This window comes from Vespa crabro, chromosome 6 (assembly GCF_910589235.1).
Source record: "Vespa crabro chromosome 6, iyVesCrab1.2, whole genome shotgun sequence".
Taxonomy (NCBI): Eukaryota; Metazoa; Arthropoda; class Insecta; order Hymenoptera; family Vespidae; genus Vespa; species Vespa crabro.
Genome location: NC_060960.1, coordinates 10,848,392 through 10,871,994, shown reverse-complemented (window position 1 = coordinate 10,871,994; position 23,603 = coordinate 10,848,392). Strand labels below are relative to the sequence as shown.

The 23,603-nt window shown below is 34.1% G+C and overlaps 6 protein-coding genes and 1 long non-coding RNA gene across 7 annotated transcripts in view; 4 read left to right on the top strand and 3 right to left on the bottom strand.

Moving 5' to 3' along the window:
- Window positions 1-110: 110 nt before the first annotated feature.
- Window positions 111-2,997, bottom strand: LOC124425053 (heat shock 70 kDa protein cognate 4). Its single transcript, XM_046964828.1, has 3 exons — window positions 2,844-2,997; window positions 2,472-2,694; window positions 111-2,189 (listed from the first exon to the last, which is right to left on the bottom strand). The coding sequence occupies exons 2-3, from the start codon at window positions 2,674-2,676 to the stop codon at window positions 448-450; spliced, it is 1,947 nt and encodes a 648-aa protein (XP_046820784.1). The 5' UTR covers window positions 2,677-2,694; window positions 2,844-2,997; the 3' UTR covers window positions 111-447.
- Window positions 2,998-5,023: 2,026 nt separating this feature from the next.
- LOC124425067 (vesicle transport through interaction with t-SNAREs homolog 1B-like) lies at window positions 5,024-6,549 on the top strand. The gene is made up of 2 exons (XM_046964855.1): window positions 5,024-5,221; window positions 5,994-6,549. The coding sequence occupies exon 2, from the start codon at window positions 6,093-6,095 to the stop codon at window positions 6,438-6,440; it is 348 nt and encodes a 115-aa protein (XP_046820811.1). The 5' UTR covers window positions 5,024-5,221; window positions 5,994-6,092; the 3' UTR covers window positions 6,441-6,549.
- LOC124425065 (cell division control protein 31-like) lies at window positions 5,230-5,984 on the top strand. Its single transcript, XM_046964852.1, has 2 exons — window positions 5,230-5,603; window positions 5,689-5,984. The coding sequence occupies exons 1-2, from the start codon at window positions 5,354-5,356 to the stop codon at window positions 5,928-5,930; spliced, it is 492 nt and encodes a 163-aa protein (XP_046820808.1). The 5' UTR covers window positions 5,230-5,353; the 3' UTR covers window positions 5,931-5,984.
- A 137-nt stretch (window positions 6,550-6,686) lies between the features above and the next one.
- LOC124425064 lies at window positions 6,687-9,258 on the top strand. Its single transcript, XM_046964850.1, has 2 exons — window positions 6,687-6,900; window positions 7,394-9,258. Exon 2 carries the CDS (start codon window positions 7,398-7,400, stop codon window positions 8,115-8,117), a length of 720 nt encoding a protein of 239 aa, XP_046820806.1. The 5' UTR covers window positions 6,687-6,900; window positions 7,394-7,397; the 3' UTR covers window positions 8,118-9,258.
- Window positions 8,790-13,783, bottom strand: LOC124425054 (rab proteins geranylgeranyltransferase component A 1). Its single transcript, XM_046964830.1, has 11 exons — window positions 13,389-13,783; window positions 13,236-13,302; window positions 12,599-12,790; window positions 12,323-12,509; window positions 11,995-12,232; window positions 11,398-11,620; window positions 11,118-11,324; window positions 10,922-11,046; window positions 10,657-10,817; window positions 10,350-10,526; window positions 8,790-10,248 (listed from the first exon to the last, which is right to left on the bottom strand). Exons 1-11 carry the CDS (start codon window positions 13,435-13,437, stop codon window positions 10,075-10,077), a joined length of 1,800 nt encoding a protein of 599 aa, XP_046820786.1. The 5' UTR covers window positions 13,438-13,783; the 3' UTR covers window positions 8,790-10,074.
- Window positions 12,129-23,603, top strand: part of LOC124425061 (paired mesoderm homeobox protein 2B-like) — a 20,450-nt gene continuing 8,975 nt past the window's right edge. The window contains exons 1-3 of the mRNA XM_046964847.1: window positions 12,129-12,253; window positions 15,714-17,923; window positions 19,641-19,834. Of these exons, the coding sequence (XP_046820803.1) occupies window positions 17,566-17,923; window positions 19,641-19,834 (552 nt within the window). The 5' untranslated portion in view covers window positions 12,129-12,253; window positions 15,714-17,565. The remainder of the gene's footprint in view (window positions 12,254-15,713; window positions 17,924-19,640; window positions 19,835-23,603) is intronic.
- On the bottom strand, window positions 17,899-19,634 carry LOC124425068. The gene is made up of 3 exons (XR_006942416.1): window positions 18,349-19,634; window positions 18,178-18,254; window positions 17,899-18,035 (listed from the first exon to the last, which is right to left on the bottom strand). It is a non-coding gene; the product is annotated as an uncharacterized LOC124425068 (long non-coding RNA).

Sequence of the window (23,603 nt, the reverse complement as noted above, 5' to 3'; positions counted from 1 at the left end):
GAGATTGACATTTATTTAAATATAATATCATCAGTGAAGGTATTAAATTTTAGATCTATACTTGTATGGGATGGACAATAAAACGGAAGAACAATAAAAAAAGCGTTTCATAGGTTTCAGAAATGTTTTGTATTTATGCAGTTCTTCGGAACATAGAAACTTAACAAATCCTTACGGACTTATTCCTTACAATACAGCATAAAATATCTTTGTAAGAATACTGTACAAATTAATGCAATATATCACCTTAGTACTTGCAGAATAAATAAATAAATAAAATAGTAAGTATATGTGGAGAGAAAAAAAAAATAACAGGAACTGAAAGATTTTACAGTTTATCGAAGAATATTAGAAAAGAAAAAAAAAAAAAGCTGCTTGTAATCGTTCTATGTCCTTTTATTCAAGTACAATAAGAGAGGGCAGTGGCAAGAGGGAACAAAATTTCCTTTAATCAACTTCCTCGATGGTAGGGCCAGAAGCGCTACCACCACCAGGAGCTCCACCAGGAGCAGCACCGCCAGCACCAGGGAAACCACCACCTGGCATACCGCCTGCTCCTTGGTACAATTTCGTGATGATGGGATTGCAGATAGATTCCAGTTCCTTCTGCTTATGCTCGTATTCCTCCTTATCAGCCAGCTGATTAGCATCGAGCCATTTAATGATCTCATTGCATTTGTCTAGGACAAGTTGTTTGTCACTGGCGCTGATCTTATCTTTGAGCTTTTCATCCTCCGCAGTACTCTTGATGTTAAAGCAGTAAGACTCAAGACTGTTTTTAGCAGCAATGGTCTCCTTCTGTTTTTCATCTTCGCTACGATATTTCTCAGCTTCATTAACCATTCTCTCGATGTCTTCCTTACTAAGGCGTCCCTTATCGTTAGTAATGGTGATTTTATTCTCCTTGCCAGTAGATTTGTCCACGGCAGAAACGTTAAGGATACCGTTGGCATCGATATCGAAGGTAACTTCGATCTGCGGTACACCTCGTGGTGCAGGTGGAATTCCACTAAGTTCAAATTTACCCAAGAGATTGTTGTCCTTGGTCATAGCACGTTCACCTTCGTATACTTGAATCAATACGCCAGGTTGATTGTCGGCATAAGTAGTAAATGTTTGCGTTTGCTTGGTTGGAATAGTTGTATTTCTCTTGATAAGCGCAGTCATGACACCGCCAGCGGTTTCGATACCAAGGGACAATGGAGTAACGTCAAGGAGCAAAAGATCTTGAACCTCCTCGGACTTGTCTCCATGAAGGATGGCAGCTTGTACGGCCGCACCGTAGGCTACGGCCTCGTCGGGATTGATCGATTTGTTCAGTTCCTTGCCGTTGAAGAAGTCTTGTAAAAGTTTTTGAATTTTCGGAATACGCGTGGAACCACCGACGAGGACGATGTCATGAATTTGAGCCTTGTCCATTTTGGCATCGCGCAATGATTTTTCAACTGGTTCGAGAGTACTCCTGAAGAGATCCGCACAGAGTTCTTCGAAACGCGCCCTCGTTATGGAAGTATAGAAATCAATACCTTCATAGAGGGAATCGATCTCGATACTTGCTTGGGTCGATGATGAAAGAGTACGTTTCGCTCTTTCACAAGCTGTACGGAGACGGCGTAGTGCACGCTTGTTGGAAGTAAGATCTTTTTTATATTTGCGCTTGAATTCTTGAACGAAATGGTTGACCATACGATTGTCGAAATCTTCACCGCCAAGATGAGTGTCACCTGCCGTGGACTTGACCTCGAAGATGCCATCTTCGATCGTCAGAATGGAGACATCGAAGGTGCCACCGCCAAGATCGAAAATAAGGACGTTACGCTCGCCCGATGCTTTTTTGTCTAGACCGTAAGCAATGGCGGCAGCGGTGGGCTCGTTGATGATACGCAATACGTTCAAGCCCGAGATGGTACCAGCGTCCTTGGTTGCCTGACGCTGCGAGTCGTTGAAGTAAGCTGGTACTGTGATTACAGCATTGGTGACGTTCTTTCCTAAATATGCCTCTGCAGTTTCCTTCATCTTCACAAGGACCATGGAACTTACTTCTTCTGGGAAGAAAGTCTTCGTCTCTCCTTTGTATTGAACTTGAATTTTGGGTTTGCCGCCTTCATTCACAACGGTGAATGGCCAGTGCTTCATATCGGTCTGGACAATGGGGTCTTCGAAACGGCGCCCAATCAGTCTTTTAGCATCTGTCAAAGTTACAAAGAAAATCAGAATTTCTTCGACATTGTATTTGTTATAAAGGCAGGAAATTAACAATTGGACCTTTCTTTTATTGATCCATTAAAAGAAATGATTTTATCTATTTTTATCTATTATTTTATATATATATATATATAATTCTTTTTTATATTGAAGAAGTTAAATTAATTAAATTTTATGAAACTGTCATATTAACAAGTACGATTGTAAAAATGTGTAAAATTGATAGTGTTATCTGAAAGCGACGACCCATCGTTTATGCAACTTACCAAAGATGGTATTGTTCGGGTTCATAGCAACTTGATTCTTAGCAGCATCTCCGATGAGACGCTCGGTGTCGGTAAATGCAACATAACTGGGCGTAGTACGATTTCCTTGATCATTGGCGATGATTTCAACCTTCCCGTGTTGGAATACACCAACGCAAGAGTAGGTTGTGCCAAGATCAATACCAACTGCGGGTGCTTTGGCCATTTTAGTTTTCTCTTATTTCTGAAATCACGAGGAAATATTTTTCCGATGAACATCTACTCTATTTCCTTTTTATTTTTAATAATGAAAAAATCATCAAATTTAAATCCACAATCTACCGCATTGTATCGTTTAGCAGGCAATAGAAAGTCACACTATATTAAACGTACCTTTTCTTTGTTTCCGAATATTAAAAATTTCTCGAAGGATAGTGAAGAAGTTCTCCACACGACGATTCGCAACGTGAGTGACGAATCCGCACCCTATCACCGTATATATTATTCGGGAAAGGACGCTTCTGGAATGTTCTTCCTGTTCTACTCGGATAATAGCCAATCAGCTTCGCGTTTATACGAGGGAGGTGATACGATTGGTCGACGTATCTACTACGTAACTCGAGGAAACAACCGTAGGAAGGATTATTGACCATCGATTAGCGATGTCTTAATATTATTTTCTTTCAGTATCGATCGTATATTTGGCAAAGAAAATATCATATCAATTTAATATTATCATTGAAAAATTATCTATTCATTTTTGGGACCTCGAATTGTGATATTTTTCATCATTAAAATGAAGAATGACGCGGAAGTAATGCGGAAGGAAAGTTGGAGAAAAATCTAGCGGTTATTGCTAGAAGCTACCACGCGGGCGCAAACCGTTACGATATGTGACCACCGACAGATACACACACACACACACACACACACACATTATCATAGTATGGATCGTCTCACCTTCAACCGTTTTTTTCCGCCATTTGCATCATTGATGAATCTATACTACCATATGAATTTCGTAGTAATAAAGAATCTCTACTATTTAAGTATTTGGCTTAATATTTAGCGTGATCGAAAAATATTAAATATTTTATCAGATATAAAAGATTTTCGATAATATTGTTTTCAATAAATCTAACAACATCACGAGTATCGATCAAATTATGATGATAATCGATAAACCTTCGATGTTTAATTGGAAAAATGCTGACTCAATGAGTCATTGAGTACGATAAGGTCATATCAAAATATAGAAGATAAAGATCGTTTTTAATTCGTTTTAATTTCCTTCGTTCATTTTCTGCACGATCATTGTAGCTACACTCTCGTAGTATCTCGAAATACATGGAACGACATCGAATAATGTATTTCAAGTTTATCATAAGAAACTTTTTTTCTAATCGTCTCTTGCACACTAATCCAACGTATGTGGTTCGATAAAATTCGTATTTGATTATGACATAGCCAAAAAAAATTATGTACATACGTTTGAGATTTATGTATATACGTATTATACACGTGTATTCCTATACGTAGATTAGTCGACGTATTTTAATTTTAGTTTGTTTTTTTTTTTTTTTTTTTTTTTTTTTTTTTTTGACACCACGAAATACGTCAGCAGATAGCACAGAGTAATTCGATACGAAAAGTTTGAATTAAAAACGCAATTAAATAACATCGGAAATATTGAAATTATAAATGTTTCTGATAGGATAAATCATGCCTAATGTTCGTATACGTCATAATCTTTGCGACTTAACTACACAGTCCGAACATGGTTATGTAAACTGGATAAGTATAAAATTAAGATTATTTTACAATTGTGTTGCATGATATCGATGCTATTCAATCCTAAATTATAATTATTTTATACAAATGAATTTTCCTTATCGATTCTTCGTAATACAAAAACATAACCAAACAAAATTGTATTTATACGTTTCTAATAAACATACATAATATATACGTATGTATATACAAACGTACGTATATATATGTGTAATTAAGCTCGTAGTATTTTATCGGAATATGACTTTAAATTTTCTTGAATAACGCAAAGTAACATATGTAAGTACATACATCATACATAATATATACATTTATATCGACCGTGGTCAAGGTCATGACCAATGCCAAGTGGATATAACACAAGTCGTCAGGTTTCACAGCAAATAAAAGAAGAAACGCATAGAAGAGTAAATAAGAGTATACAAAGGGTATAATAGATATAAAAATAATATATCATGGTTTATAGTTCAATATACGAAGCAGAAAATACGTATATGAACGCAACAAAGATATGATGTTATTAAATAAATAAGTTTCTATAATTAACGTTATTTTAAATAGGCAATAAAGTATATACATGCTGTTAAATGAATCAAATTAAAATATGAATAAATATATTTGTAAATAGAGAATCATATTTGATGTAATATCGCAGTAAACGTATTTTGTCATTTATAGAAAAATTAGAAATAATATGTATTTATAATTGTTAATTCTGTTTTAATGATAATTCTGTTTTATCGACTGATCCGACGTAATTTGTTATAGTAGTTCGTCAAGAGTAAAACGAAGACGAGGGCGATACTTAAGCTTTGTGTTTTCGTTGTCAGTTCCAGACGATTTTATTTTTCCGTATTGGGTGTGTCGTAATATAATCTCGACGAAAATTATTCTCGATTATGTGTTATTTTCTTCTTATTCGATAAAAAAAATTGAACGTATTAATAGTTCAAGGAAGAATATAATAAAGTGACAAAAGGGTAAATAATATTGTTTTATTTACTTTCATCTAGATCAATAGACTCTTTCAATATATTTATCTTTTGATGTCATTCTCTGATAATTTCCTCTCGTCAATTCTTGGATTAAAGAAAGTAGCAATTAAATATTAAATGTCAAATTTTATTAAAACAATTACGTACAAAGATAATGTTGATTTGTGGAAGAATAAGAAATATCTTATAAAAGAGGCATTTAAATCAATGGATACAGATTCAGATGGTTATTTAGATTATCAAGAAGCTAAAACGGCTATGAAAGCTTTAGGATTGACAGTAAATAAGTCTTTTGTTTTGTCAGTTATTCGCATGTATGATAAACGTGGTGACAATAAAATTAGTTTCGATGATTTTTATTATGTTGGTTTGTATAATTATACATTGTAATAGCTTTGTTAACTAGTATATATGCATTAGATATATCAACTAATTTTCTTTCAAATTATTAGTATTTGAAAAGTTAAAAATACAAGATCCTATTGATCATGTTAAATATGCATTCAAGATATTTACTGCAGAATCTTCGATTGAAAAAATCAGATTGGAAGATTTACAAAGAATTAATAGTAAAATTGATTCTAATCTGACGCTTGATGAGATGAAGCTTATGATCAAAGAATTTGATAAAAATGAGGATGATTCTAGTAAAACCATTATATTATATATCCTTTTTATAAAATTTATCAATTAAAAAAATCTAAACAATTTATGGAGTTAAAAATCTTCTACATTATTTTTATTTTTCTCTTTGTAGTCGATGAAGCTGAATTCATAGAAATGATGACCGAATCAGAAAATTAATATAAATTTTTAGAAAATTATATGAGAGGCTACATTCGTTTCGTCGATTAAAATGCATTCTCAAATTAATTGGGACGCAGAGCATCGTCGTACATTACTTGAGACTAATGCTACTTTGGAACGTACAACGCAATCACTGACAAGGTCACACATAATCGCAACTGAAAGTGAACAAATAGGGACTGAAGTAATATCGGAATTAGCAGGGCAAAGTGAGCGTTTATTACGAGCAAAAAGAAGATTGTCCCAAACGGATGAAGAACTTAATAAAACACGGAGGATTTTGAATAGAATGAAAATAGGAGTGTTAACTAATAAGTTTGTATTATTGCTTATTATAGTGTTAGAAATAGTTATACTTGGTATAATTGTTTATTTAAAATTTTTTTATCGAAAATAATATTAACGATTTAACGTTTAATAGAATATTTAACTTGTTAAATTCTTACGTATTTTGAATCATTTTTTATTGTAAATAAATTATGATTGAAAATATTTTTCAAAATAAATTATAGATTTGAATAATTTTCTGAACCTTCGAGTGCCATCTTCCGGTTAAATGGTCGAACTTTCAAGTATATCGTCGATGATAAGCTACATCGATATGTATATATATATATATATATAAATGGAAAACATTCCTACTTGTAGCGTTGTATAAGCTAAAGCAAGTAGAGATGGCGCTGGTGAATGTCCTGAAAAAAGAGGGTGTGATCTTTCTCTTATTTATTTTACATTTATAGACTAATAGTGACAATTACAGGTGACTGTTCGTCGATGTTATTCGATAAAGATAGTTAAATAGATATGAGAAGTTAACATTGTCGATACAGTAAATCTATTAAATCTTTGCATTTCAAGTAAGTTTAATTTTTTGTGATACAGTATACAAGACTTTAGCCCAAATTAATTTATATTTTCAGTGTTTTTATAATGCATATGTGTTAATTAATTGTACTAACACTATATAATTAAAATACAAATGTAATGGGATATATATATATATATATATATATATATATATAATGTATTGAAATTTTATGTGACATTGTAAGCGTAATACTTTTAATTAATGTATATTAAAAACATCATAAAAAATTCTTCTCTGATAATTAAATTAATTTTACAAAAAAAGAAATCTATTATAATTTGTGTTTTTTTTTTTTTGTAATTATAAATGAAGATTTGTTTTCTTCTCTTTTTATGTTACAAATATATTTTGCGATAAAATTTTGATAGATTTGTAAGAGTGAAAAGTAATGAATATGCGAAAAAAGAAAAAAAAAAAAAAAAAATACCAGTTGTGTAATTATGAAGAGAAGCATTTGAAGAAGTTGACACCTGTTCTTCTAGTATCATGGAGCTACAACAAAATGATCAAAGTGAAGATACAACTGCCATGGAGCATCTTCAGTTTGATTTAGAGATGGATGCTATTACTGAGACAGCTGTGTTTTATTCTACTCCACGAAAATCCCTTCGGGGTAGACGAAAAAAAACAATGGATGGCAGATCTCAATTGCAAACTTCTTTGTTAAAATCGAATTATAGCACTAACGCAGAACAAAAAATAGGTCCAAAATATCGGCCTATATGGCCAAAGCCTTATCAACCAAGTTTTTTAAATAAGCCAAAAATATTTGGTTTACCTTCCACAATCAATGAATTTTCTGCACTAAATTCTGCGAGTCGAATTATTGTTACAACCACTTTGCCATCCAAGGAAAAAGTACAGGATTGTACGACATTGAGCAAGCCTAATAAGAGAACACGTAATTATTCCAAATCCATAACAGGAAATTCTAACAGCTTGAAATTATTAACGAAAGAAAATGGTAATGAAAAAAATAATAATAAAAATAATGCTACTTCACGGAAAGAGTTTAGTTTCATTAAAATGCAAGATAGAGATAACAAAGGTAGCATTGAGTTATTTTTTGAAAGTATGGCACAGACTGTTCTTAGTTTACCCATGCATGTCCAAGCTGAAATTAAAATGGAAATTTGTAAACTTGTTACAATGGCAGAAATTAAATATTCTTCGACTCAATCAAAACATGACTGTAAAATAGATTGACATAAATAAGGTAAAAAGATTCTTTTTACCTTACTTATTAAAACTTTAGGTACTATTTTAAATAGCTTAAACGTTATTTGAAATGTTAAGTTAATATCTATATAAATAATGTTTACAGTGAAATGTAATGTACATAAAATATAATAAGAATATTATTCTAAATCATGACATTTTATTTTAAAGAAGAAAGTAAAAAAAGAAAAAAGATAAAAACTGCAGAAAATACAAGTTCCCAAGATAAACTATATAATATGTTGTTGTATAGTGCCAACCTAATGAGAGTTGGTTGAATTTTTCATTTAATACAAAATATGATGTGCATACTATGAACATTAAGACACAATGATATAATAATAACGTATTAAAATAAATATGCGCTTCCTTGAAAAATTAATGTCAATATATAAAAATGTCACGACAGTGTACATTTGTAGAATACTAACATCGTTTTTTATTTTTTTATATTCCTAAGAATAAGAGAATTTGTATATTTGCATTCAAAGAATAGTCAAGGAAACAGAAGCATTTTTTACAACTCTATAATTGCAGTTGTATTAGTGTATATGTATATATATATATATATATATATATATATATATATATATATATATATATATATATAGATGGGTAGATATATATATATATACACTAATTGTAATTTACGAGAGAGACTTAATTGGAAAATTGCTAGAATGAACTTTATTTAGAAAAATCGTAATTACTGCGGGAATGTTTTTCTTCTGTCATAGATATCAATGAACAATTTGATGTGAAACAAAGATTGGGACATACCTTCGCTTAACTTTAGTGTATTTTTATGCATTGTGTAATATAATGTCAAATATAAATAAATATGAGTATTATAAAGCATTTTAAGAAACTGGGTTTATACATGAATCCAGTTAGGCTGTTGTATGTAACGATACAAGATATATGTTGTAGAGCTTAGAGAAACATAAATTTCAATGAATTTAATATCTCTTTTAGTAAATTCATCTTACAGCAAATTGGCTATTTAAAAGTTGCGAGGCCAAAGAGGTGAGAGCACATGAACTACTTTCTTTGGGATTTCTTAATAAAGAATTTGTAAATCTTTGTAAAATAATAAAAGGAATAGAGATATTTAAACTGATGCACATGATATGATTGTAATTAAATTTATAATGATCAAAAGAGTCAAGCTTAAAAATTATTCATAAAATACTTAAAAAAGAATGTTACTTCTCACAGCCTTAAATACAATTGGCTCTTAAACGAGTAACAGAGTTATTGATAAGATTTTGCACGTATAGCATAATAACGTACGACGTAATAAAGTCATATAAGTACATACACAATAAGTGATCTAACGAAGCAATAACCTGTTACATAAAGAGAAATTGTGAAAATTAAACACGTATAAAGAGTGGCAAGGTGGTATTCAGCTAAATGCATGGTATTGACTTACTACATTCTTATATTATGTCAATTCGAATAATGGCAATAAGTACGAATATAAATGCAATCGTAAATTTTGACACTTATCGGTGATACGATCATGTTTTGTCCAATACTCGTCACTGTGTTCACAAAAAAGAGTGCCTGAGACTTCCTTCTTTTACATGCATATATTGACATTTCTATTCTTTCTTTCTTTTTTTTTTGCTTTTTTTTTCAATTTTTATTTTATTTATATTTTTTATTTATTTTAGATGAAGTAATGCAAAAGCATGTAATGGCGAAATCTAATAGTAAAACTGGATTTGTAATGAATTTGACAAATGTATAAACTCAGTTCGAAAATGGAATTGTAACATTTTCTAAAGCCATTTTTGCTTGTATTTGCTACTCTTACATGAACGGTGACCGGCTATTTCTTGAATATATAAGTGAACGTAATAACGATGAAGGTAGAAGACACTAAGGGCGCAAGCCTTATTTTCTCTTGTAACACTGTTGAAGCAATATGTTAATTATTTCATTCTTCTTTTTCTGCTTTTTCGACATCTTGTTTCTCTTCCCCGTCTATTTGCGTGTCTCCTTCGAATTTCGGCCCAGGTGCTTCGTCACCTTCTAAAACAATTTCTTCTGGATCCGGTGCACGAGGTAAGAAATCATCATCGGGATACATGGATTTGAAAATTTCCTTTGCCTATAAAAAAGAAAAAGAAAAAAAAAAAAAAACGTATTCATATGTAATAATAATAATAATAATATATATATATAAATATACGGATTGTTCATTAAACATACTTGATCAACTGCAAAATCAAAATCTAATTCCAAATCCGGTCCAGAGCACAAGTATATGTTACTCGGTGCTGTATCATTTAATTTTATGTCGCTCGCAGGTAGATTCAAGTATAATGACCATAATATTTGAGGTTTTAAATCTACTTCATTTGGTTCATAATCCTGCTGATTACCTTCCTAATAAAGAAATCGTTAAATACTTAGTTTGGATTCATGTTTTTACTAATATATATATATATATATTTTTTTTTTCCTGTTAATCCTAAGCTGCTTCGTTCGTATAGAATACTCTTAGGATGTTTATTACCTGTAGATGTCGTTTATCAGGTGAAACTGTCTGAGTATGAGAATCTGTAGAATTACGGGCAAGACTTGGTTCTACCATTTCAGATCTTAAAAATTTCTTTACCATATATGCTAAATCTTCCTTTGCGGTTTTAGTACGTTTGCATGTCATATGAACCATAACTAATGAAATACAATAATATATTAAAATATTAAATAATGAGAAAAACGATGAATTAAGATATATATATATATATGATCATTTCGAATTATTACAAAATACTTACATAAACCTTGTGGACAAGCATTAGTAGATGGTCCCAGTTCGATCAAAGTAACAGGTTCTTGTCCTGGTTCTTCAGGTGGATAGTACAAAAGGGTTAAGTTCTCTTTTTCTCCTTGCATAATTGACCTATCGAATAAATAAAAATATTCAATTGATGAGTCTTTTTAAATTTATAAAAAATTATAAATAAATCATACCTATCTGTAATAAAAATGCCTCGAGAAATCTGTTGTTCTCCCTCAAAAGCTACAATTTCTGGTGGTAAGTGTCCTTGTCCTACCACTAAATGTTCCAAAGCCAATCTCTGTTTTCCAGTTATAATGGCTTTGCATTTATCTTCATTAATTACTACACCATCCAATTGTCTTTTCAAGCAATACACACCGCCAAATACAGCACATAATCTGGAAATTTTAATAAATTTTTAATTTCATTCATTTTTACCTCCATGCTCTTCCAATATTTTAATAATATTACCTGCAGAAACACTGAGGTAATTCTCCACTACCATACATAGGCCATAAGAAAGGAGTGTTTCCATAGCGTCCAAGGCTATTAAGGAAATGCTTTGTGCGATTAACACCATCTCTGCAAGATGTTTTGTCTGTTACCATTGCAATAGCCTGTACAACATAATGTTGTACAATAGGGGTAAGATCTTTTGTGTTAAGGTACTCTAAAAATGTTTTATCGCGGAAACCTGTTGGGAGAAAATATGTTTAATGAACAATTATATAAAACACTTTATGTATCGTATATTACATCACATTCTTTATATAAACAGAAATCAGATATCATTTGGAATTAAAAATTATTTATAAATGGATTTACTTTCTAAAGAGCACCAAAGCTATATCATACTCCCTTACACTGTTAAGAATATTAAGTAGCCATGTCAGTTACTTAGTGATTCAATATATCACAAGTGGAATACAAAGTAAATCATTTTTATAATAATGCTACTGAATATTCTACGTATGATGTTATGAATCAGCAAATAAAACAAATTCAAAGAAGCATTTGTATTGTAGCCATGTTTGTTGGAAAAAAAAAAAAAACAAAAAACGAAATTACCATCAAACTCTGGACTATCAGCTCCTTGTTCCATGCAAGAAGTTAAAAGTTGCATTAACATTCTTTTCTCCACGACGCTAACAGTTTTGTTAGCAAACACATCGGCGCGTGAGCAAGGGACTTGAGTTAATTTGCCATCCATATATGTGGCAACTCTGGATACTGCACGAAATTCTGCATAACGTGCTATATTGCTAGAGATCAGCAATTCGACCAATTTACCACGTGCGAATAGAAGCTGTCATAAGGAAAAGTATTGGTGAGTAAAAAATTATATAACAATCTTATTTTTATATCAAAGAGATTCCTATTTATAATATAAATATACTTTTGGTGCCAAGTCGATGTTGAATCTTCTGTATTCTTTTTTTATACGATCTATACTCCAATGTTTGACAATTTCTTTTTTCTCAGTGTTGTCCTCATCAGTTTTCTCTGTGCCTTCGTTATTGGCACTATCCCCAATTCCATCTGTCTGAGTATCTTTCGAGGATAGAACAGGTAGATCTGCATCACTTAATACAAAATTTAAATTATACATAGAAAAGTAGAATACATTTTTATACATTATAAGGAAATAATATTGGATCATGTATAAGCATACTTTGAAATATACCAAGTTTCTTCGATATTCTCAACGGCAGAATATTGATCACTAGCCTTTAAAAATATTTGTCCATCTTCTAAATCAACTTTTGCATCTCTTGTATTATTCTTGGCAGTCTTTAGATCTTCTATCCATTTTTGTAAACCATCAAAATTAAATGTAGCCCAAAGTCCACCATAATATTCGTTGCTATTTATATGAATTATATAAAAATCATTAATATATCGGATTGCAGGTGTTCAAAGAAATATTTCATAAATATGTGATGAATATGTGATATATAATTGTAAAGAATTGGAAAAATGTTGGAAAGTAAAAGTGAGATTAAAAAAAAAAAAGAAAAAAAAAAGAAAAAAAAAAAGAAAAAAAAAGAAAAAAGGGATACTATATGCATAAAAGAATAAATGATAATAAATTTTGTCGTGTAGAAATATATATATATATATATATATATATATATACGCATACATATATATATATATAAATACACGTATGCGTATCGCGAAAGATCGAGAAAAATCAAAGCGTTCCATGTAATCTATAAAATAATCTGTAAGGCGATATTCGGACGCACGAGCGTTACGCGGAAAGGACATTCATTGATAGAGCGTCAAAGGAATATCCGACGACGCACCTGTCCAGATGTAAAACCTTTTTCCCTATCCTGCTGGCCGCCGCGGCAACGATCGATTCCGTCATACCTGTCAAAAGTCATTATGCCGGTTCAAGAAGGGAGGGTTATGAAAATTCTATATAAAATTGTATGGTCAGATAAAAAAATCAATACCTGTTCCTACAACGACCACATCGTACTCGGTCGGCAGATCGTCCTCCATGATTTCCTCTTGTCAAATTCGAAACGTACGCGATGAAGAATAGAGATAAGGAATGCCTGCTGAGAGGTAAAAAACGAGCGAACGTAGAAGTCAATTCATTTTGTCGAAGAACGCCGATGTCAAAATTCTTAGACAGCCCCGCCCCGCGCCTTTTTTAACACACCAAATGAACTCTCACTCTTCTCCTTTCTCTCGAAAAGTACACAGCACACCATACGGTTTCTACTGGTTTCTTCTAATGGAGGCTCCCCGAAGCTCCCTACGTGTACTTACTCCGAACGAGAGACACCGTATATATCTATATCGAGCGGAAAGAACAAGGAATGACGTATTGTCTATCTCTTTTATGACGTCTAATTATTGCGCATGCGTCCCTGTTGCTGACCGCGTCTCCGTTGCGTTATTGAAACGAACTAATGCACCTATCGAAACGCTCTGCGAAACTCCCAAAGGTGAGATCGTATTATCGCCGTACCAATCACGACAAAGGATTTTCTGATCACAATTTTATCGAATATAATCGATGAATTTAGATAATGATAACGTAACGTTACTCTTTATTACCAATCTTGATTGTTTTGCATTATTATTTTGCATTTTTCCTAATGCATTTTTCTATCTCGTTTTTATCTTCATTCGATAATGATACATCGAATATATACTTGTGATAAGTGGTTTAAATACATGCGATTTTACCTACCGAGAACTTTTACAAATTACTTTCGCATACGTCGATAATGCAGTGTTCGGGTAACGTATTCGTACTTACTGGGGATCGGTCATTACGTAAACGTGATATTGTCGGTAAGAGAAAATTGGTCGGTAATTAATGACAATTCAAAAGATAAAACAGATTGAAAAATTGTAATATAAATAATTTTCAGAGACTATCACTTTCAACATATCGGTAATATAGATAACAGAGGACTATATCTGAGAAAATAATTAGAAACTTATTCGAGTTAAATTTTTATTAAGTTTTTGCCGCTTTTGAAATTATTTTTCATATTTTCGTCTTCACAAGGAAAATTTCAATCACTGGGGTAAAAGAAAAATGATATTCGAAGGGTATACGAATCACTAACCAATATTTAATCAATTTTACAAGGGAATATTATTCTCCGGACAAATCAAGGACATATGTAGCAATTGCCAAGGGGTTGCTGTACCCATACATATACACATATTTATATACGTATATATGAACAGTGACAAGAATGTACTTCTACCCTCTTGTTTTTGTACGGATCTAACACGCTTGACCATCTATATTTATACATTGGCGTATTTTATTCGTTTACTATATACTAACAATATTTGCGTATATTAAGTATTGGATTAAATATATTCTTCATTTAGTACACCTATTATCTCATTATATCACAAGCAAGAGATGAGCTTAAAATATCGTTAGAATTATTATTCTAATCAAGAAAGATAAAATTCATAGAAATTATATGCGACAAATTATCTTTAAGGATATTAAGAGTTTTTAATTTTTTTAATTAATATACGAGAAATATATATTAATTTTATTAATAATACATATTTATTAAGATTTTTTTATTATCAAATTATGGATAAACGACTACGCCAATGAATAGATTCTGCAACGATGTATGGCAACGTGTCGCACACGTTCCGTGAACTCAGAAATCCCTTGGGATAGGATTCAGGAAAAAGAGGGTAGAATAATTCTCTACTGTCGTGAGAACAAGTGGAATACAAGTGTCGCACAGGTTCCTGGTCTCGACCCAAATAAAATCGTCTAGTGTAGACAACGGGCGTAAGGTTTTCCATATCACGGATACTTATGATATCTTTGAAGAAATATTTGAAGAAAATATTTCGTTCAATGAAGACAGACGAAGTAATTATCAAGAAATTATTCACCTGTTAATAAGATTTTGTTTCTTTTTTTTTTTTTTTTTTTAATATTACAAATAAATATAATAATAAATGTATAAGTATACACATAAAAAATTAAATAATGTTGAATATATACATTTACTATTAAAAAGAACAATGAAATTGGTCGTATTTATCGAACGAAAAGTTGCCGACGGTAGCTGATTCGCAACTACAAAAGCAATATTTTATCGTTTCAAAAGCATCATGTTATCGTTTCAAAAGCTTGTAAATAACGAAGTTTCATTTTATAATATTTCTTAAAAAAATATATTACTCTCTCTCTTTCTCTCTCTCTCCCTCTCAATATTCCAAATGTTTATTTCAACGAATGTAGATTAATATATAGTATGTATTTTGTATTGTAGAGAGAAGAAGTCGCTGCCAAGCTTCGAGATCCGAGCAACGAGGAAGGAAAATATTGATAATCTACAATTCGAATAAATGATACAGTTTGGTTACATGAATTTTAATCGAGCCGATTTGCAATTGTGCACGAGAATAAACACATCGTATGTAGATTACGATACCTTGATTTGCTTCGCTTTTGTCGGAAAAATCCATGATAAAAAATGTATGTAATAAAACTCGGACAACAAATGGACGTCACGATCAGGATGATCAGTCGAGTGACGAACGGTAGTTGACCGTAAAGAAGAGTGAGAGAGAGAGAGAGAGAGAGAGAGAGAGAGAGAAAGAGAGAGAGACAGAGAGAGAGAGAGAGACAGAGAGAGAGAGAGAGAGAGAGAGAGAGAGAGAGAGAGAGACAGAGAGAGAAAAGAAAAAAGAAAAGAAGAAAGAAAAAGGAAAAAGGAAAAAAAAATAGAGAAGAAGACGAAACTTGGACCGATTGGCTAGGGAAACGATTTTATATGTAGAAAGAAAGAAAGGAAGAAAGAAAGAGTGAGTAGAAAATATACGAGTCGGACGTTATGCGGTCTTTCGAATTGATCGAAAAATCAGGAGCACAGGAAGGCATCATCGAATGATAACGTTCTCTCTCTCTCTCTCCCTTTTTTCCTCTCTTTTATCTGTATGGAAGTCTCGCAGAATGCGACGGAGGATGGTGATGATAGTGGTAGTAGTAGTGATAGAGATAGTGGTAGTAGTGGTGGTGGTGGTGGTGGTGGTGAAGGTGGTGGGGGATATAGTCGAGAGGACGGTAACTAAGGGGCGTGTTCGAGAAGGTCGAGGGTTGTCCCGGGGATGGTTAGGAGGATGAACGAATGGGAATGCTCGAAAGGTAGGTCCGAGGCCGGTGACCTTGCCAACGGTGTACCTCGATAGGGGTGAATCCGCCCCTAGCGCAGCCCCTCTGCCGTTTATCGAATTAAGCTTATCATTTGATTTTGAGGAGACCCACCAGTCAGTCGTCTCGGACGCTCTTAAACGGGCCGAAAAACTTCCTCCTATCCGTGCTATAATCGCAATAATTTGATATCGTTGATCCGATTACGCGTCATAACTTGGCGTCGAAGAGGAGAGAAGAGAGGAAGAGAGGAGAGGAGCGGAGAGGAGAGGTGAGGCGAGGAGAGGAAGAAGAGGTCCGTTTTGCGCTCGTCGAAGCCAACATCGAAGAGATCGTTCTCCAGCCGTTTGCCCACGGCCTTATACGATATCGCGTTAACCGACGATTTATCCGATGTGAAAGGCACGCGCTCTCGATATCTCGTATATTACTTTGTGAAGGGGGTCGGGTCCAAATACCGGGGGAAAAAGGAAAGGCTCTCACCCCTCTGGTTCTGCGGTTTACGTTCTACGTCGTCCTTGCCGTCGCAGGAGCGCGCCCGCGCCGAAAGGCGCGCTCCCTCGAGCCTCCTCCGTTCGACTTTTCCCGCGCAATCGAACAAACATTCTTCTTATCTAAAGGAAACTACGTTACGCGATATAAGCTACGTTATAGACCAACGTACAGTGTAAGATCGTTATAATAACGTGATCTATTTTATCGGAGATCTTTAAACAATCGGAATTAGAAGGGTAGAATGGAAGAAAGGGTAGCATTCGAAATGATTATCTTCATGGATTGAAGAGGAAAGTGGTGCTCGTTTCGAGAGTCGTCTCTTCGCAAAAGAGGAAGAGAGAGAGAGAGAGAGAGAGAGAGAGAGAGAGAGAGAGAGAAAATTAGACAGAGAAAGAAAGAGAGGGAGAGAAAAAGTGCGAGCGAATCGTAAACATAAAAAACGAGAGAAAATAAAAAAAGAATCAACGAAAACAATAATGGATTACTCGTATTTGAATCAAGCTGCGGCTGCCGCGGCCGCCGGCTTCGAAGCGTCCAGTTGCGCGTTGGCCGCGAGCGAGATGCAATGTGGTTACGGCGATCTGAGCTCGTGCTCGCAAATGAGCCAAGCGGCGTATCGGTACACGGCCGCGAGAGCCGCCGGCTACTCGACGAATGCCGGCTCGGCGAGCGGCGGTGGCAGCGCGGGTCCCCTTGGGGCCCATCATGCCTCGCATCCTCATGCCCATCCACATCACGGGGCCCATGCGACTCCGTGCTCCGTAATGGCGGCCAGATCGCAAGACGTTCATCGACACGCTGCCTCTATCTTTCCTTCTGCGATTAATCTCCAAGGTGAGTTTTGACGTTTCCCTTTTTCCTTCAATTTTCCGTCGATTTTCTTTTTTTCTTTTTTTTTTTTTCTTTCTTTGATCCTCCCCTTTGCCGATTACTTCCTCCCGATCGTCTTAACAAAGAAAATTTAATGGTTGCCATCGTTTCTTAGATCATTTTTGATAAAACTCATTGATATTCATTATTTCCTAGTATTTTATAAAAAAAAAAGTAAATATTATGTGAGAGAACACGATAGAAACATAGGTACCTACTACTATATAAGAGTGACATGCTTTTCCAGTAACTTCGAATATTTATTATTCTCGAACTAGAAGACCCTCTCTGACATCTGTCGTGGAATAATATTGAGTTGAAGATCGCTAAAATCAACTAGGGACAATAGAGGGATGATATAAGTATGTGTGTACATAGAAAGAGCTTACCGTTGCGTTACCAAACGTAATAGACGAATATATTGAAGTTTCTCCTTTTGCATCAGTCAAATGAATGTTTAAAAAATGAAATAAAAAATTTCCTTGGACACTCGCCGTAAAGATAGATAAAGGTAATAAAAGTAATGGCCGATTCGTACGTTCGTTCCCGCTACTTATCGCAACCTTCTACGAAATTCTCTCGTTTGAATGACTTATAAATGCAAGGTGGGCGTGTGTGCAGCCCTTTACGCCATGTACACCCTAAAAGCGGTACTTCTCCCAGAAGCGGCGACAAGATGGCACTGAAAATCAATGGACATCTCTCTTTCCCTCTCTCTCCCCCCTACCTCGGTCACTCATTGCTATGGTTACGTCCCTCCTAGTCACCCTCAGCAAATTTTACAGTGTTCCTCGACGTCGTGGTCTTTGGAATTCATCGAGAGAGAAAAAGAGAGAGAGGGAGAGAGAGAAAGAGAGAAAGGGAAAAAGGAAGAGAGAGAGAGAGAGAGAGAGAAAGATAAAAAGAGAGAGAAAACACATATTAAGTCAACCTTGTAAAATCGTACCATCTTGGAAAGTTACGCGTGAAATATATTCAACGTTTTCCGAATCAAAAATTCTTTCTTTCTTAAATAAAGTTTGAGGCTAATTCTTTTTTCCTTTTTCTTTTTCTATATATATATATATATATATATATGTAGACACACACACCTATATCCAAAGCTCAGAGAATAAAAACTTTCAAATTTCCTTACGTTCGTACTTTTCGAGACGTAATTTTTTTTCAATTTCACTATACTTCTCCTATTATATAAGAAATGAATTATTACATTCGAATAGAAACGAGCAAACAACGGGGAAAATATTATTGTTGATAAAAAAAAAAGAAGTTTGTATAGAATAAACGTAAATTTGAGTTTCGATAATCTCGCGCCTGGTACTAGTGGAACATCTGCCGGTTTAAGTAGTACAGGACGGGCTATAGTCAGACACCATTTTCCATTAGCTCCGGGCTTTCTCCCATTTTCTTCTTTCCCTCTCTCTCCCTCTCTTTCTTTATCTACCTATATACGAATCTACCCTCCAAAGAATTTCTTTGGACGATATGCAGACATACAGGGCGTAATGAGGATTCGTGTAATTTTATTATCCTGAGGAAAGAAAAGCAAGAAAAAAAAGGAAAGAAATTCTTCGAAAATGTTAGAAAAGCGATGTCAAAATTATCCGACGTATTAAAAGCTGAACAGAATATACGAACGGATAGACGACTTTAGAAGATCTTCCCGTTTTTTTAATTCCAGGAGGATTAGGATACAAACCCTATACGGGACACGACGGTCTCGCGGAAAAGCGAAAACAACGGCGCATACGGACGACATTTACGTCGGCCCAACTTAAAGAATTGGAGCGTGCCTTTCAAGAAACACATTATCCGGATATTTACACCAGAGAAGAAATCGCCATGAAAATCGATTTAACGGAAGCTAGAGTACAGGTGAGTCGAAATATATAGGATAATTCAAAATGATTGATTGTGAAAATCGAAAAATTGACGTTCCCGATGGAACGGCGATCGGAATATTCTTGGGAAATTTTTTTCTAAAGTCGAGTTTACCGAATGAAATATGATAAGAGAATCTTTACCTTCTCTCTTAGTTTTTGTTTTATTCTCCTTTATATCTCATATACGTCCTCGAAAAGAGTGGATTGATGAGGTTAAGAAAGTTGTCGGGGAATGGAAAGAAGAGGGTGGCAGGCGTATCATGTAATTACATTACAAGTTCCATTTTCGTTTTCACGGTCATCCATAGCCGTGATCTGATGGATTATACTGCCTAATGCTCTTGACGTATTATCGTAAAGTTTTTGTAAAGAAAGAGAGAGAGAGAGGGAGAGTGAGAAATAGAGAGTATGTATGTATGAGAGAAAGAGAGAGAGAGAGAGAGAGAGAGAGAGAGAGAGAGAGAGAGAGAGAGAGAGTGAGAGAGGGGGATGGATTTAGAGATTATTCTCTAGGATACCAGGGTAGCTCGAAATCTTATCCGATACGAAATTTACGATGTAACAAAGGTATATAACGGTGAAGGTACCGAAACTTTCATCTTCTCCTGTCAAATTATCACGTTCGAGAAACAAGATCGAAGCTCGAATCACCGCGAAGATAAATCAATGTTGTAGACGGTTGCATGGAAAATTTCGATCAAATTTAAACGGCAACAAGAGTTCTTGTTCTTTATAAAAATTTTATTAAGATTTTTCGATATCGAGGTTAATTTTCGTAACGAATCGACGTGTGTTATGGGATATATGTATAATTTGTTCAAATATCCGACGAAATGAAATCGGAGTTTTTGTTTCTTTGAAAATTGACAAAAGAATCAAGACGTAGGAATAATTGATATTCGTCTTTTTTCGATTAACTTTTTTACACAGAGTATTAAAGTAAAAAAGACGTTGGACGGGATTTTTTTACTCTTATCTCTTTTTAAATTTTATTAATTTTTTTCAATTGAATTTATCCTTGCACAATGTGTACCAATACCCCGATAATAACACATTCGCATTGCCAATGTTGTAAAAAATATTGATTCCATTTTCGTCTTGACTCATTCTACCGTTAATTTTGGTGTCGTTTACCTTTCGATTTAATAATATCAGCCACGAGATATCTATCTACGATCTTAGGAACTCGGGAGACGTTTCCACGAATAGCAACGTTTCTTAGAAGTTTGACGGTTTGTGCGATTGCTACCATATCTGAAATTGCGTAATTAACTGTTCTAATTTCGTATTACCGAAGATAAAGGAAAAATCATAATCTACTATCACGCGTATTATATCAATAGTATAAGGACTTTTCGTGGATAATAATGGCCTTTCGTAGAACGAGGTCAAATAGAGTTCTTTAATCAATTGCAATTAGATTTAATCGTGTAATCTAAAAATAATAATAAGCTTCCAAAATCTTCGAAAACACGCGTGAATCTTATCGATTAAATTTTTCCTTTATTAAAATTAAAATTTCATTTAATTCGTATCTCGTAAAAGGACGCTTTTGGCAGAGATAAAATGATAAAAATAAAAATAATAATAAAGATATAAAGAATAATTAAAAAATCGTATTATCAGCTATTAAAACGTAAAATAATTAAATCCGATAGATATTACGGATGGACATACTGTACAAAATTACGTAGGTATATCTTTTGTTCTGAAAAATTGTCGTATTCACGGATTACGGATGATCACATAGCCGATAAAGAACGAAGAAAACGGGCATGCGCGTGGCAATATGGCAAACGTTCGCCAATCAATGCACGCTATTTCTCGACCGTTCCTGATTGGTAGGAAGCAGGTCTATGATATTTTACATTGCGATCGAATATGTAAAGTTTAGAACAACCTTCGAACTATGCATATTCAAATGCAAATTGTTAACGTTACCTTATGTATTTACGTCGATGTTCACGTTAAACACTTGAGTCAGAAGAGAAAAATATTACCTAATTACATTAAGAGAAAAAATTAAAAAAGGAAAAAAAAAGAAAATAAAAGAAAAAAAAAATAGAAAATAAAAAAGAGAGAGAGAGAGAGAGAGAGAACAAAAAATGACTGAAATCTAACGAAACAAGTGGAATGCAAAGTATAACTCTCGAAAAGCTTGGAGTACGTAACATATTAATTCGTACGTTAGAGTCGAGGTCTACGTTCTAAAGCCACATAATAATTAAACGCGAGGTTACTATCAATTCTCTAGCAGTTTGCGGTCGGACGGGACCACCGCTGCGTTTGCAGCGTCCGCCAAGACAAGGGTTAACTTGTTAATTTCCTTTACTCGATATTTAGTTCTATTTTAGAATATAAAGATTAAGAAGAGAGAAAGTGCAAGTTAAATATCCTTTCTAATTTTCTCATTTTATCATGTCACTTTTTTCCTTATTATCAGGAATTCCATAAGAAAACATTTCTTTTTAGATTTAACATTTAGATTTCATTTAAGGACGATTTCGTCCGTTGAAAGGACGTACTTCATGGAACTACGTGAAAATTAAAACTATATGTTTATTCGTTTAAAAATCTATTCATTTATATGAATCAAGTTATATCTGAAATTAATGTATATTAAGTGTATACTAAGAGTTAGCATCACAATGACAAAAGTCTCTTCTTCGATCTTTATTCTCTGAAACAATTAGGGTTAAATCCTAGGTCTCATTTTGCTTTGTCTTTTTCTCGTTCTTAGGGTCAAGTAATTCCAGCACTTCTTTCCGGTCTCTTTGTCTGATCAAGATCAACCTCACTGAGTTTTCCAGGTTGCCTATGGCTCTCTCTCTCTCTCTCTCTCTCGCTCTCTGAGTTCGATAAAACAACCCTCCTTGCGTTCCCAATTCACCCTAAGCTCTCTCTCTCTGTCTCTCTCTCTCTCTCTATCGGTATCCACGTGCCGCCTACCCTATCCCCTCTCTCCGTCACCCTCTTAGAAAGACCATTCGACGGCCACGATTGGTCCCTAACCTCTTTGCCGTTTTGGCCATTTCTACTTACGAGCACCACTCTCTCCTACGACGTTTTCCTTATGTCTCACAGTAGACACATGGATTCTATTCCTTTCTCTGTGTCTTTCTATGTGTGACTTTTTCTTTCTTTATGTGTAAACGCAGTGTGTACGTGTACTTACGTGTGTACTTCTATGTGAGAGTGTGTTTTAATTGTAAGATCTCCTTAATGTCTAGCGTCGTTTTCTATGACGGTAACTGTCTTTCTAGAATTCCTCTTAGCGTCCATCAATCTCTCTCTCTCTCTCTCTCTCTCTCTCTCTTTCTTTCTCTCTCGTCTTCTTTATTTTACGAAGAAGTTCTTTCAAATTTTTCCAAATACTCCGCATGGTATTCTCAAAGAATTAAAAGTGCATACAAATACGAAGTTAGCTCGCTTAAATATTTTCTCAATTAAATAATGTAACGAAAAAGGAAGAAAGAAAGAGAGAGAGAGAGAGAGAGAGAGAAAGAGAGAGAAAGGGAGAAAGGGTTATGGGTACGTCAATCGATGCATCTTCCTCAATCCGTCGGAGGACAAAATGAAAGATCTTCCACTTCCTGTAAGATATTCGTACGAAAATTCTGTTATCATGCTGAATATAACCGAGTCAGGCTATGGCTATTGATAGTAACTCGTTGTTAAATATCCACTGTAGAAATGTTTAATGGAATCGACTATGCCGCGAGATTTGTCACGTTAAAAATAATATCAAGACAACAATTAAG